Source organism: Siphateles boraxobius, unplaced genomic scaffold (assembly GCF_051911475.1).
Source record: "Siphateles boraxobius isolate OS27281-9 unplaced genomic scaffold, OSU_SipBor_1 29, whole genome shotgun sequence".
In the NCBI taxonomy this organism is placed as follows: domain Eukaryota; kingdom Metazoa; phylum Chordata; class Actinopteri; order Cypriniformes; family Leuciscidae; genus Siphateles; species Siphateles boraxobius.
Genome location: NW_027508908.1, coordinates 2,582,954 through 2,597,552, shown reverse-complemented (window position 1 = coordinate 2,597,552; position 14,599 = coordinate 2,582,954). Strand labels below are relative to the sequence as shown.

General features: G+C 37.4%; 2 protein-coding genes across 51 annotated transcripts in view; one reads left to right on the top strand and one right to left on the bottom strand.

The window, feature by feature from the left end:
- LOC143753569 (tetraspanin-1-like) overlaps positions 1 to 14,599 on the bottom strand; it is a 206,383-nt gene that overhangs the window by 131,610 nt on the left and 60,174 nt on the right. The gene's annotated exons all lie outside the window — the stretch shown is intronic.
- nfixa (nuclear factor I/Xa) overlaps positions 1 to 14,599 on the top strand; it is a 98,554-nt gene that overhangs the window by 70,645 nt on the left and 13,310 nt on the right. For 23 of the 50 annotated variants that reach the window (XM_077245954.1, XM_077245998.1, XM_077245972.1 and 20 more), the window contains 6 exons: positions 9,201 to 9,263; positions 9,480 to 9,554; positions 10,421 to 10,541; positions 10,689 to 10,724; positions 10,940 to 11,067; positions 12,326 to 12,406. In XM_077245954.1, the coding sequence (XP_077102069.1) occupies positions 9,201 to 9,263; positions 9,480 to 9,554; positions 10,421 to 10,541; positions 10,689 to 10,724; positions 10,940 to 11,067; positions 12,326 to 12,406 (504 nt within the window). The remainder of the gene's footprint in view (positions 1 to 9,200; positions 9,264 to 9,479; positions 9,555 to 10,420; positions 10,542 to 10,688; positions 10,725 to 10,939; positions 11,068 to 12,325; positions 12,407 to 14,599) is intronic. The other 27 variants (XM_077246000.1, XM_077245999.1, XM_077245975.1 and 24 more) reach the window with 4 other exon arrangements.

The window sequence follows — 14,599 nt, the reverse complement described above, 5'->3', positions numbered from 1 at the left end:
CTGTGGCCTGTAGTCTCCTCCTCTATTCCTCACGTTAAACACCAGCCTCACTTCCTGCTCGCTTCTGGGTGAGGAGCGAACAGATTATAAATAGAAAAACACTTAAATATTTCAAATGGGGCTTGGAAATAAACATTAAAATACATACTATTTTCATAGTATAGCCACAAGACTACAAGAGATAGGTCACCCCAAAAATGTGATTCTGTCATTTACTCGCAAATTAAGATATCTTGAGAAAATGTCCCTCTGTAAAATAATATTGTGTACAGTAATATTGTGAAATATTGTTACAATTTAATGTGACGGTTTTCTATTTTACTATTTTAACATTATACATCTTTACTGTCATTTTTTACCAATGTAATACATCCTTGCTGAATGAAGTTTTTTTTTTTTATTGACCCCAAACTTTTTAACTTTTGATCTGTTTGTTAAACCCAGTAAGGATACGCACCAGGATACCAGAACAGGTATTGAGTGAGGTTTGCAGTGAATAATTCATGTAAAGGTTTTGACAAAAATACAAGATTAATATTTAAAGTAATTAAAAGCATATCAGATGTCTCCATTCTCTTGGTTTGATGTGAGTAAATCACTGAAATGGAGGTGTGAGTTGGTCTAGACTCTTTTGCATATTTTGGTACAAATTGTACCAGGTAAAACAGGTAAACCGTTTGCATCAGTGTTTCTTGTGCACCATCCATCACTAAATGACAATCACTTTGTCAGCTATCATGGGTTCAGGAATCGCTCCTGCATCGCAGACACACATGTGATGGTAACTTTGGGGAATCATTTAAATAAGGTTTTCACTCCCAAAACTTTGCAGTGTGTACGTGGCCTTTGTGTCTAACTGCAGACTCCCTCTGATTCAGCCTCTCTCTCCTTCTCTCTCTTCCAACGTTCCCTCTTTTTTTCCACATAAAGCTGTTTTTCATAAACTAGCCTGGAATAGCTGTCCCTGAGGCCGAGGCCTGAAACACTAGCTCTCTCTGAGCTTTCTCTCTCCGTGTGTGTGTGTGTGTGTGTGTGTGTGTGTGTGTGTGTGTGTGTGTGTGTGTGTGTGTGGAGGCTGAAACGCTAGACTTTTCTGAGCTGCTGCCAAACAGATGCAGTCACTTGCAGTTCCACTAGAAAAACCTTCATGGCTCTTTTGCTCTCGTTCACTTTAACACTGCATCTCGAATCCACATTCTCGGATCTGTTTGTGATGGATGTTTTCTGATCCCTCTACAGCTCCGTAAATATTAGTCATTCATACCAAAAAAGTTTGATGTTATTTGTGGTGTTTATTATGGCAAATCCCCTAAACCTCAAATTGAAATTAAAATTGACTGTCTTCACCTTGTCTTATTGTGAATGATTAATCAGGGGGGGTATATTTGGGGGGGGTATATATCAGGGGGGGATATTTGTAATATTTCATTAAAATGCAATAATTTGCTCCTCTTCAGAAATGACTTCCTTTTGTAGATGATGTCAAGGCCTTTTTCAATGTTTAACTCCTTCCCTCAACTTTTCATTATCCAATCAATGATCCAATCAATTCTGGAAATAAAATGGGCTGCAAAATGTGTTTCAGATGCATCTGGCACCATTTGTGGTAAGGAAAGTAATTTTTTTGACTTGGGCCAGCGAGTAACAACCTAGCAACCATGCACAATCCCCTAGCAACCGCATAGCAACACGTTAAATATCACAGCAGTGCACTTTAGAATAGGACTGCATGATGAATCGTATATTAATATACTAATTTCTCCTCCTCCTCCTTACTGCACTGAAAAAATCCTTCTGATGATCTGAAAACACAGATATGAAAGTTTTAGTGATCTCCATTTTGATTTTTTACTTAAACAAGGCTGCTTGAGCTATTTGCTGCAATTTGCCCCACTGTGGGACAAATAAAGTTTTTTTTTCTTATCTTATTAAATTTGAGAGCACACCTTCTCAGTAACAAACTGTAATACATCCAAGCATGAATCTCGACTATACTGTTTGCGATCGTGATTGCTGAATAAATGCTGTTACTCAACCTATTTGTTTCAATACAAACATACTTTAGAATTATAGGAATTAATATTAGGAATTTTACTATTTTAGCTTTTAAGATAAGCTTTTTTTAGTATATATTAAATATATTGTTCTCTTGATCTTTGTAAAAATACAAAAAAAGTGATGAAACGCAAAAAGAATCAAATCGTTATTTTCACCATTGTCATGCACCCCTATAGAAACTGCATAACAATGCCTTTACAACCAACTAAACCCTTTAGCATTGTGGCGCCAAGATTTTGAACTTTTGTTTGGCAATTTTAAAAAAACGTAACGCATAGGTCCATGTCCAAAAACTGTACAAATTTGAAGCCTGGGAGCACAGACTAAAGTTTGGTGTCCTTTTAAAGTAGACCCTTGGCAGATTATTGTTTAAAAAAAAAAAGTCATAAATCTAAATAAATTGTGTTCCAAATTTGAGGTAGATATCTAAAAAAAATAGCTTTCAGTAAGATTTTGTTTGCAGTACCAAGTTTCGACCCTTTAAATGCCAGCATACTGGTGCACACAGTGGTTGGATTTGCAGTAAGTTTTTCTCAAATATTACAAATACACACACAATTTTTTTATTACACACATACAAATCACACCCTGATATCCATACTAACACACCCACACAATACTGTATAGCTGCATAATTTATCCAATTGGCTCTATAATATGCAGAAGCAGAAAACGGGAATAAAGAGAGTATTTGCTTTATAGACTAAACCTGAGAAAATGGCACCATCTGGTAAAAAAATAGTAAAAAAATTAATTTTAAGCCTCACCAACAGAATGGAAGCCTATTAACAAGTATTGCATCATTTCATAGTAAAAGGGCCCTGGGATTAAAAAATGCAGCTTTAATGGGTTTCAATGTAGACTTTTTGTCCTTGAGGCCCTGAGTGGAACTATTTTGTGTTTACTAGTGCACAATAGATTTAATAAAGGAAGTGTGGATGAAATAGTAAAATTCCAATAAAAATACACACTTGTGCCAAAATTTATGCAGTAGGCATTAAGACAGGCAAAATTACATAAAAAACAAAATCGAAAAAGACGAAAATGTCATAAGGAACACCCAAGGGTTACTACTCATATTTTTTTAGAACATGGAAAAATCTAGTTTAGCTTGCTTGCTGTCAGTTTTCAGTTGGGTTTCTGTCATTTGGAGGGGCTCTGTAGGCCTCCGCTGAATCCTGGGACCGTCCTACTCCACGTTCCCCAGACAGACTGAGAGGAGAAGGTCCCAGATCAACATCAAGAGCCACTAGACTGTCAGCAGCCAATTGTCACAGCACTAATTGCTGTGACAAACAGTGAGAATCAAGACGGACAAACTCCTCTTCAAGCTTCTTATCTTATTTAAAAAGATAAGAGCCAAACAGTAACACCCCCCCAACACACACACACACACTTAGCTCAGGTCAGCACAGAACAGCTGTGTCTGCACTCCCTCGTCGAGATGTTGTGTTTGCGTATGTTTACACTCAGATTTTTGCTTGTTTTTAGGACCGCTGAGGGTTCTGGGAAAAGCTTATTTGATCCTCTAATCATGTAGTGAGGTTTATTAGTGCGGTAGCACTAAAGGATCATGCCGATAAGCGCATAAACACACACGCATGCATGTTGCCACAATTTCTAGTTTTATACAACATGGATCAACTCTTCAAAGATGCGTATCCTTGTGTAAAATTTCTTCCCCTGTCCAGCGGTCACGAATGACAGTTCGCTGACCCTCCGTGACCTCGGGCGACCCGCTGGCGAACATACACTCATGACATCATTGAGCATCTGTGTGCTTCAACTACACAATACACAAAGAACTGTGAGGGGGCGGAGTTTGGATCGGAACCCCCATATTTCATTGGCCTGTGCATTTGGTTTCCAGCTCAGTGATTGGCTAGAAAAGGAAACCCCACCTTCCACATACAAGCATGTTAGGTTTCTGGCTCCGTGACTGAGGGTCAAAGTGCATGTGTGTTCATGTATCAATGTGTGTCTTCTGTCTGTTATTCTGTTTGTTCTCCTCCTCTATTAGTTGTCTGTTCGCTCTGTTCTCTTTGTCTAGATGTATGTTGTGTACTCCTCTCTTCTCTTCACTTTCCTTGGCAACAGATCCCGTCTGCCTTCCCCCTCCTAATTCTCTCTGCCGGCTTTTTTGGCAGAACCTTCTGTTCCCAGACCTCCTTCAGGCTCTTTCTCTTTGTATCACTTTCTTTCTCTTTCTGTGGCACAAAGTGGCATTTTTACATCACATGATCAGTTCTGTGGATCTCTGTGGCACTATCCAAAAAGATTTTGCCATTTTCCGAAGAACTAGAGCGAAACTCACCGCTGTGATGCTTGTGTGTTGTTAGTATTGAGAAGTTTGTTTTTCAAATTAATAGTTTTATTTGGCAAGGATGCATTAAATTGATAAAAAGTGTGTGTGGTTCAGGTATTCTCTATGTTATGTGGAGAGAATATTTCCCCACAAAGATGGCAATATCTGAAATCCTTGTTCTCAGGAAAACATTTTATAAATCATACTAAATTAAGTTTTTTGAAAATGTAAAAATGCAGATAGTTTTCTATGATGGGTAGGGTTAGTGTTAGGGGATAGAATATACAGTTTGTACATTATAAAAATCATTTTGTCTATGGAAAGTCCCCATAAAACATGGTGTGTGTGTGTGTGTGTGTGTGTGTGTGTGTGTGTGTGTGTGTGTGTGTGTGTGTGTGTGTGTGTGTGTGTGTGTGTGTGTGTGTGTGTGTGTGTGTGTGTGTGTGTGTGTGTTTTATACCTGGTATCCTGTGCAGCCCTTCACATACTGAACTATTGTGAAGCCTATTTAACGGTCACATCCTGTCTGGGTCACGGGTTGTCCTGAGGACACACTCTAACACACATACACAACAGAATCGATGCACATCCTGCTGAATCTCTCCAGATTCAGCCTTAGATAGCGTTATCAGTGTATTTCTCTGTTTGTATTGCATAAGAGTGTGCTTATGATGTCATTTATTGGCCTTGTGCTTGTACTGTTGAGAAAGACAACCACAGCGATCAAACCACAAGTGTCAACAAACTGTGTTTATTTTTATTGACACTGAAAGGTGATGTTTGTTAATGTGAAATTGCACACCTGTGACTGCCCTGAAATGGCCCAAATCACATCACCTGCTGTCTCCCAAAGCTCTAGGGCTTTTCACTCGCTGCGTTTCACTCGCTGTTTACATGTCTGACTTCCTGACTGCCCTCAGGAGCCCCCTACTGGACAGAAGTAGAATAGACTTCAAATGCCCATAAGAGGTAAACCTCAGGAAGTCATCACCAGGTCACATCCAATGGCAAAAACCAAAAAAAAAAAAAAATACACTTTATATTTAGCATAAAGAAAATGTGTATTTTCTTTTTCATGAATCATTGCATATTTTTACATAATTAGAAGGATATTAAGAATATTTCAAGTAGTATTAGTACATTCTCAATTAAATATATTATTTATATATATATATATATATATATATATATATATATATTCAAATAAAATTATTAAGAGAATATGATTTTGTACACTACTGTTCAAAAGTTTGGGGTTGGTAAGATTTTTTGCTTTTTAGCTTTTTAGCTTTGGTCTCTTATGCTCAAATGATCAAAATGTTCAGTTAATCAATATTGTGAAATATTATTAAAATTAGTTTGAATATATTTTACAATGTAAATTATGATGTTAAAGCTGAATTGTCAGCATCATTACTCCAGTCTTCAGTGTCACATGATCCTTCAGAGATCATTATAAAATGTATCTTTACCGTCACTTTTGATCAATTTAATGTAAATAATGTAAAAAATGTAAAAAATAATGTTAAATATTTATTTTTCTTGAATTTGAATTCAAATGTGACAGGCTTTGCAGGCTTTTACAATAGAACATAATTGAAAAGAGTAGAATGAAACAAAATAGAGCAGAATAGCACAGAACAGAATAGTTTCTTTAAAATAAATTATGATCTGTCATTAGGTGATTGTTATTTTTGAGAAACAGTGTGATTAATATTCAACCTTTTCAATCCTTCTGTCTGTCTTTGTGGGCAAGGGTTCCTTTGAGATCTGATCCAGTCAAAAGCTTGTAAAGAGCCCAAATCACATGTCTTCAATACCCAGGGTGTATCGCGCTTGTGTGTGTGTGTGTGTGTTAAAGCTTTTTATGTCCACACACTGATGGAGATGCTTGGATTTATGTGTGAAAGATGCATCTCTATTTTTATTTTTCTGCTCTCTTGTCTTGTCTCTCAGCTTATGTGTGTCTATTTTTCCATTCTCTGTGTGTGTGTGTGTGTGTGTGTGTGTGTGTGTGTGTGTGTGTGTGTGTGTGTGTGTGTGTGTGTGTGTGTGTGTGTGTGTGTGTGTTGGCAGACTCTGGCTGCAGACGGGCACACAGATGGGTGACAGGCTGTGCCGAAACCAATCTCACACACCTGCTCCTTCATACACAGACTTACACATGCATACATAGAAAAATGTACACACACAAATGCACATTGAAAAACAGCTTGCTTTTAATGAAATAACCTCACAAATGAGTTTACGTTCGCAGAGCTGCTCCCTTAAGCTCTTCATGTGTAAGTGCAGACAGATGTTTGTCTCGTCTGACTCCGTAACTCCCGAGCATCTGTAATCCAGCGCGCTCACAGTCAAAAAAAAAAACCCAGTACCGCTCATACACGAATGTCCTCGAGCTATGAGATATTTCACTGACACTGAGCTCAGGATGAGAAATAAATAATTAGAGCTGAAAGGAAGCCGGAGAATGATGACTATTGGCTGATAAATGCGTGCGGAGTGAGAAGGCGGAGGGGATTAGGTCGCTTTGGAACACTTTAAGAGCATTATGGATTAAAAAAAGGTCAGAATGTTTAGCAACATAATGCTAAACCTCTTAAGCGAAACCCAACTGCATGCTGATAAACGGGGACGGAGGGAGGGGGCGAGGAAAAAGTGGCTGTATGGGGTTTAACATCTGTTTGGGTCAGAGAGAGACATGCTTAAAAGACACAGAGAGAGTCGTTTTATTGGTTCAAACACACACATACCTAAAGTCTCATATCTCATGTCTTTTATAAATGATGATTAAAAGGACATGTGTGGACATCTACTCACTCCTTATGATGAAACTTAATGCAACATGCAACAACAAATTTGACAGCTGCCTTGGATAATGAAGTTTTAACATAAAATTCTGTTAAGAATTAGACATAAGTTTTGGTCTGCTTCAAACTCAAAGCCGTTTACAATTGATATGGTCTACTTTTATAAAAAAAAATTGAAGGTACGTTTTTTTAGAAAACGATTTTCTTCACAAAATCATATAAGAGTGAAAAGTTTAGGGTAAGATTAAAAAAATATAGAAATTACTTCTTTTAACCAGCAAAGATGCATTAAATTGACCAAAAGTGACAGTAAAGACATTTATAGTCCTTAAAAAAACTTTTTTTGATGAATGCTGTTCTTTTGAACTTTCTATTCATCAATGAATCCTGAAAAATGTACAGTATCACAGTTTCCACAAAAATATGAATTCTGTTTTCATCATTGATAATAATCATAATAAATGTTTCTTGAGCATCAAATCACCATAATATAAGGATTTCTGAAGGACCATGTGAAACTGAGTAATGATGCTGAAAATTCAGCTTTGATCAGGAATAAATTGCATTTTACAATATATTCAAATAGAAAACAGTTATTTTAAATTGTATTAATATTCATAATTTTGTGTTTTAGTTTATTTTTGGTCTTTTTAATTAATGCAACCTTGGTGAGCAGAAGACACTTCTTCCAAAAACATAAAAAATATTACTAACCTCAAACTTTTGAATAGTATATATATATATATATATATATATATATATATATACACATTTTTTTTATTTAAGTTAGGGTGTTAAGGTTTAAAACCTTAAAGAAAAAGTAGTTAAAAAGGTATTTTCCCTCCTTTTGTTGTCTTACCTCACCTACAACAACACACCAAAAACAAAAGGTTCATGAAGCTGATCTAGATGAACAGTACATACTGTATCAACATAATTTGTGTGGGTGAAGTCAATTCGCAATCTTTGCCGTCTGCACTGATCTGTGTGTATGTGTAACACGTGACACTGTATGAAAGATCACAAATATGCAGAAGGTTTCATCTGGAGCGAGAGACAGCAACTGCTCTCGTCTGTAGTAAAACTCTCACAAGTAATAGGTAAAAGTTCAATGACAGTTCCTTCATTATTAGCTCAACTTCATGTCGTTACAAACCTGCATGACTTTCTTCCTTGTGAAATTGAACACCCCAGCTGTTCTTTTCTGTGTATTGAAGGTGTTCAAGCTCCAAAATGACAAAAAAGTGACGCTTTTAAAATAGTAACACCAACCAGGGCTTCTTTCAAATTCGTAACAAATTAAATTGCTAGATGTTGCTCATGTGGCCAGAAATCTCCATTGAGACTGAATGACTGTCGCTGGTTGTATCGTCCTCCCTTTTGCTCTCCGTCTGAGCATCAGTGAGCTCAAACAGGACTGGGATGCTGTTTGCCATCATGTGAAACACAACCTACTGTACACATTTTCCAGCAGTGTTCATGGGTTTGGGCCTATGTTTGTGTGTGTTGTCAGCTAGCAGGAATGTGTGTACACCGCCAATACTAAGATGGCTGCCAAAGACTAAAATGGCTGCCAGAACTCCAGAAAAAGAGAAAGAGAGAGGGAGACAGAGATGGAGACAACATGCTAAATGGAGAGAAAAGAGATCGTCTCGCTCTTTCTCCTCCGTTCAGTCTGCTGTTCTTTTGTTTGTGCGGGTGTATTTGTCCTAATCTCTACACACTCTATCAAATCGTGCTGGCATGGGCCAGTGTGTTCCCTTATCACCCACAACCGCCCGATAAACACCTCCACAAGCACACATGCACACGCAGCCTGCCATAAACTGTGCTGATAATGATAACACACACTTTCATGCATTTGTACTCAGACACTTTGTTTTTCATTTTGAAAATATCCGCTCACAATGTTGTTGTGTCCAAGTGCCTAAACTTCACTGAACAATCCTATTCGAACAGTAATAATTGAATATGAAGCATTTTCTGCCATTTAAATTCTGCCATTTTTTCGTTTTCTCTCAATGCAGAATCTGGGCAATCAGACAATTCCAGTCAACAAGGAGACTCAGACATCAAACCCCCACCAAATGGTGAGAAAAAAAAATCACACGGACTGAAATATATATTTTTTGCGATATTATACATGTCTTTACTGTCACTTTTGACCGATGTAATGCATCATTGCTGAATTAAAGTACTTCGCTATAGTCTGATGCTTGATGCATGTGCTACTGGTCTCTTGAAACATGCTATTATCACAGAGTCCAGGTTCCGGTTGAGTGAGGCATGTGTTTATCTCTCTGCAGGACATCTGAGTTTTCAGGACTGTTTTGTGACTTCAGGAGTGTGGAACGTAGCCGAGCTGGTACGAGTGTCTCAGAGTAAGTACTGTAACACCCACCCCGTGTTTTCTTAAATCTGCAGAGCCACGGCAACAAATACTGTATTTAGCTGAATTATGTTGCTCGTTTCATGAATGACTCGTTCAATTGCGGTTCTTATTAATGGATCAGCGGATGAATCAGTTTAGTAAACGGACTGAATCACAAGAGTCATTGATCTAATTCGTAGTAAGAATGAATCAATCTGATAACTTCCTCATTGAATCGTCTTGAGATAAATCACCTGCTCACTGAAGTTATTTTGTCTGATCCAATTTCTAATTTGTAATGGTAATTTTTACGGTTAATTATTCTTAGAGTTTTGTTGTAATGGTGTTTTAATTAAAAATACATCAAATCATCATAAAATACTAGGGGGGAAAGCAGTGTTACTGTTGTATCATAATATGTTATTACGTTTTTATTTTTTATATATTATATTTCAGTTGATGTTTATATTATTTCAAGTAACAAAAATGTTTTTTTTTATGTTTTTTAGTTAATTATACGAAACCTTAAAAAAATGAATGATGTCATTTAGCAAGTTGTAAGGTCGGCACCATCAGGAAAAAAAGGTACAAAAGCTGCTACTGGGAAGTTATCTTTTCAAAAGGTACTAATATGCACACTTTATGGGTAAAAAAGAGATATATCTTATCTTTTGGAGTAGAGCCCTTATGAGAGCTTTTGTACCTTTTTTCTGAGAGTGCAAAAAAAAAACTATAGGAAATCCTGTAAGAAATAAATCTTACATTCAATTAGCATATTCATTGGTAACTTCTCTTTCTGTGCGATTTCTCGATTTGCATTTTGCATTTCAGATTTTACGTTTCCGAAGTTCTTCAACATTTTTATCTCTTCTGCAGCCCCAGTTGCAACAGCATCAGGTCCTAATTTCTCACTTGCGGATCTGGAAAGTCCCAGTTACTACAATATCAACCAAGTAGCACTCGGCAGACGTTCGCTTGCCTCTCCTCCATCTACAAGGTGAACACACACACACACACACACACCAATATACCTGCTGTTTGTGCCTGTTTCAGTCTCTCTTCAGTGGAAATTTGATCTGTCTTGCTCTCCTTTTTGTCCTTCCTTCTGTTTTCCCCCTTGTCTGTCGTTCTTCTTGCGCTGTAGGTCTGAGGTGGAGCTGTACGCCAGTCTTCCTCGGAGGTACTTAGTCTGTCAGTCTTCTGTATCTCTGCACCTTTTTCTGTTTTCTCTCTGCCTGTCTACAGGAATTTATCACAGGGGCATTTAACCTCTCTCTCTCTCTCTCTCTCTCTCTCTCTCTCTCTCTCTCTCTCTCTCTCTCTCTCTCTCTCTCTCTCTCTCTCTCTCTCTCTCTCTCTCTCTCTCTCTCTCTCTCTCTCTCTCTCTCTCTACAGCTCTAATAAGCGCAAGTCTATAGATGACAGTGAGATGGAGAGTCCTGTTGATGATGTCTTCTACTCCAGTCGTTCTCCGGCCGGCACCAGCTCTCAGTCCAGTGGCTGGCCAAATGACGTTGATGCAGGTGAGCATCGCATTTACACACAAATACGGCTTTTACACTGAAACGGTGCTGATGCCTGAGTCTGGTCTCGGCCGTGGGCTCTGCGAAACTGTAGCAGACACCTTTGGGCACCAGCCCACATTTCCACTAACCCGAGAGCCGGCCAAAGACTTAAATTACTATGGTACAACATAAACTGCCTACAAACAGACAAGTGTTCAGGATCCTGATGACCTTAAAAACTACTAAAATGTCCTAAATTCAGTCAGATTAAGTATAATTAAATTAATCTAAAATTAAAGGTACACTATGTAACTTTTTGTGATTTTGTTTTGGTTGTGCTTCGGCTCTGCTTGACTATGCGAATGAATATGATATCATAAAACATTAATTCACTCTATGTACTGATATGAAAAGACACGCACAGGCGATTGACGTATATACGCAAATTCCCGTGAGAACCATTATGATTTTCTTAAATTTGGAGATAGAAAAACAGGAATTGTGATACAGCCTAAAATTATTATTATTATACTTTAAAAAAATATATAATAATCACACTAAGCTTAACAAATTTGGCTAGATTGCTTAGATTGCCTATTGTGGATGAAATATGACACTGTTTACTTTATGATGTTTATATTGTAATTTGTTGTAGATGGTTGTAAGAATGCAGCTGGAAGTAGTAAAGCATAGATGTCACATTTCAAAATAAGAGTCCCTTTGTATTTCGGACTATAATTTAAAGTCGCCTATTATGCATACATTTTTTTTCCTGATTATTATTGGTGTTTTGGTTACACAATCAACTTGCATTTAATTCAAATCAAACCAACCTACTTTTTTATGTAACTGATTTTAAAAAGTAATGACCAGCCCCAGGTCTTAAGTCTTAAAATTGATTTTACAGCCGGATGTCATGAACATTATTTGGTTCTAATATTAAAAATAATAACATTTAAAATGAATAAATTATGTGAATCATTTGTTATCGGATCCCAACCCTATAAATTCTAGTTTATCTAGAATCTAGTTTTATTTTCCATGACTTCAGTCAAACTAAGTTGTTGATTTGAAAACTATACATGGTGAGAACCTTCATGTCAGCCACTGACATCATAGCAGTTTGTGTTTTAAGACAAGTCTCAAAGAACAAGACGGTTTTTGAATCGAGTGGAAATGTGCAGAATGAGGCCAGATTGGGCACCAGCACCATGTCGGTGGAAAAGCCATTAAACACACCATGACCTTCTTTCCTGTTAACAATTCCCTTCTCCAGTTGCAGTACAGCACCATTTGACGAGTGTTCAAGAGAGGAAGATAAAACATGAGAATGATGGCGTGCAGTTTCCATACCATGGTTAGAACACACACTTGCACATGTACACATACAGTGGGAGAAGACAGGGTCAGGGCAGGACAGTGCATCAGGTGTCAACTAAAGAGCAGAATTATGCTTGGTTATGCTTGGTTAGTCAGTTCTTCACCCATGTTATTGATTTGTTTGTTGTTTAACATCATTGATGTCACCTTTAATGATAATGTTCGATGTTATGCAGTATAATTTGAGAGGTTTAGTGTCTTTGAAGGGTGCTTTAGCCTTACTAATGGGCTTTGGGGGTACGTAAAACACTAAACTAAATGATCGGCATAGTCACAATCAGCAAGTAGTGTTGGAAGAACCCAGATGGGACAGTCGAAGGCCGAGCAACACACACACACACACACAAACAAACACTGAGAAAATGCACAACACAGGTGCACCTTCTGTCCATGCATTAACCACACACACACACACACACACACACACACACACACACACACACACACACACACACACACACACACACACACACACACACACACACACACACACACACACACACTCTCTCTCTCAGTCTGTGTTCTGGTCCCAGATGGCTCTTCCGTGTATCTACAGTAGTGGGAGACATCTGCTCTGCGTTTGTGTGTGAATGTCATAATCATAAAGCAATGCTTTTCACTACACATTTTTCCCCATGGTGTCCATTTAATAATGTTAACGAAGGTTTCATGCACTAAAATTATTTTAGTTTTACACAATAATTTTTTTGCCTCTCTTTGACCATTACTCCATGTTAACCAGTCAAGGTATGTCTGGTTTAGATGTCATAATCTACTACCACTTAAGAGTAGGTGGTCAGTAAGATTATTTATGTATATGCAAAGAAATTAACTAAAATTAATACTTTAATTCAGCAAGGATGCATTACAGTAATTCAACCAAAAGTGACATTAAAAACATTCATAATGTTACAAAATTGTTTCAATTCAAACAAATGCTGTATTTAAAACTAAAAGAATCCTGAAAAAAAAATATCTTGGTTTCCACAAAAATATGAAACAGCACTGTTTTTAACATTAATAATAATAAGAAATAGTTTTAATGTAAGTGCACCATTAATTTTAACTAATTAATTAATTTGAAATATACTGGAGTAATATGTAAATTAAGCTTAAAACTGGGGGAGAAAAAAACCTGAACTAGCCTGCCGTAGTTTTTGTAAATGTTTTTGCACTGGGAATATTGGAATCTATTTTTATTGTGCATCAAATTCTTATTTCAAAAGAACCAGGTGGCGAGAGTGTGTTGTGTGCATGTGTACACATTTTGTGATAAATATACTTACTTAACACTTTCACACGCATTTGCACACTCCCACACACACTGGTGTTCTCTCTGGCAAACACACATGCATACACACATACACACACACACACACACACGCGCGCGAGAACAAACACACTCAAGTGCACTGAGAAAGGAGAATTAAGCTGAAATGGGATTTAATGCCTTGTAATGTAGAAAGGAAAAAATAGCATCAAACTGAAGTGAAGTTCAAGTCTGTGTGTATGAGTAACACTGAGCAATGGGTGCCAGGAGGACTCTGTGTGTGTGTGTGTGTGTGTGTGTGTGTGTGTGTGTGTGTGTGTGTGTGTGTGTGTGTGTGTGTTTGGTTATCTTCCAATTATGAGCCATCCCTGCTCTGTTATCACTTTCTCCTGCTATTTCTCACCTTTTCATGTTATTTTCATCTCTCTTTCATCTTTTTGGTGATGGATTGAACCAGTTGAGGTGTTGCTAATTTAATAGTTAAGGAACACTTACAAAAGACTACAGTTGGGTGGCATGATGCTATATACTGTGCGAAGGTAGAAATGTGTCAACGTTTATACTGCTACAGGCTATATTTGCTTGGCTATTTGAGGACAGGACTGCTTTACCTTATTTACACATTAAGGGCGGCAAAGAAACGTGGAGGAATGTGAAAATACAAAGCAGGACGCGAACCAAACAAGCCAAGACGAGGAGTAACTTGTTTTTTTTTTCTTAAAGAAGTAGTGAAGCAGAATTTAGTTTATCATGGATGGCAAGCAACTTCGAAACTTGTTCACATGTCTGTGCATTTCTTATATTTTACAGTGTGGCTCATCCAGATTTTAGAACTTTCATTTTTATAATATGAATTATGCTGTTTTAACTCAGGTGTTTCACTGATAACATGTATCGTTC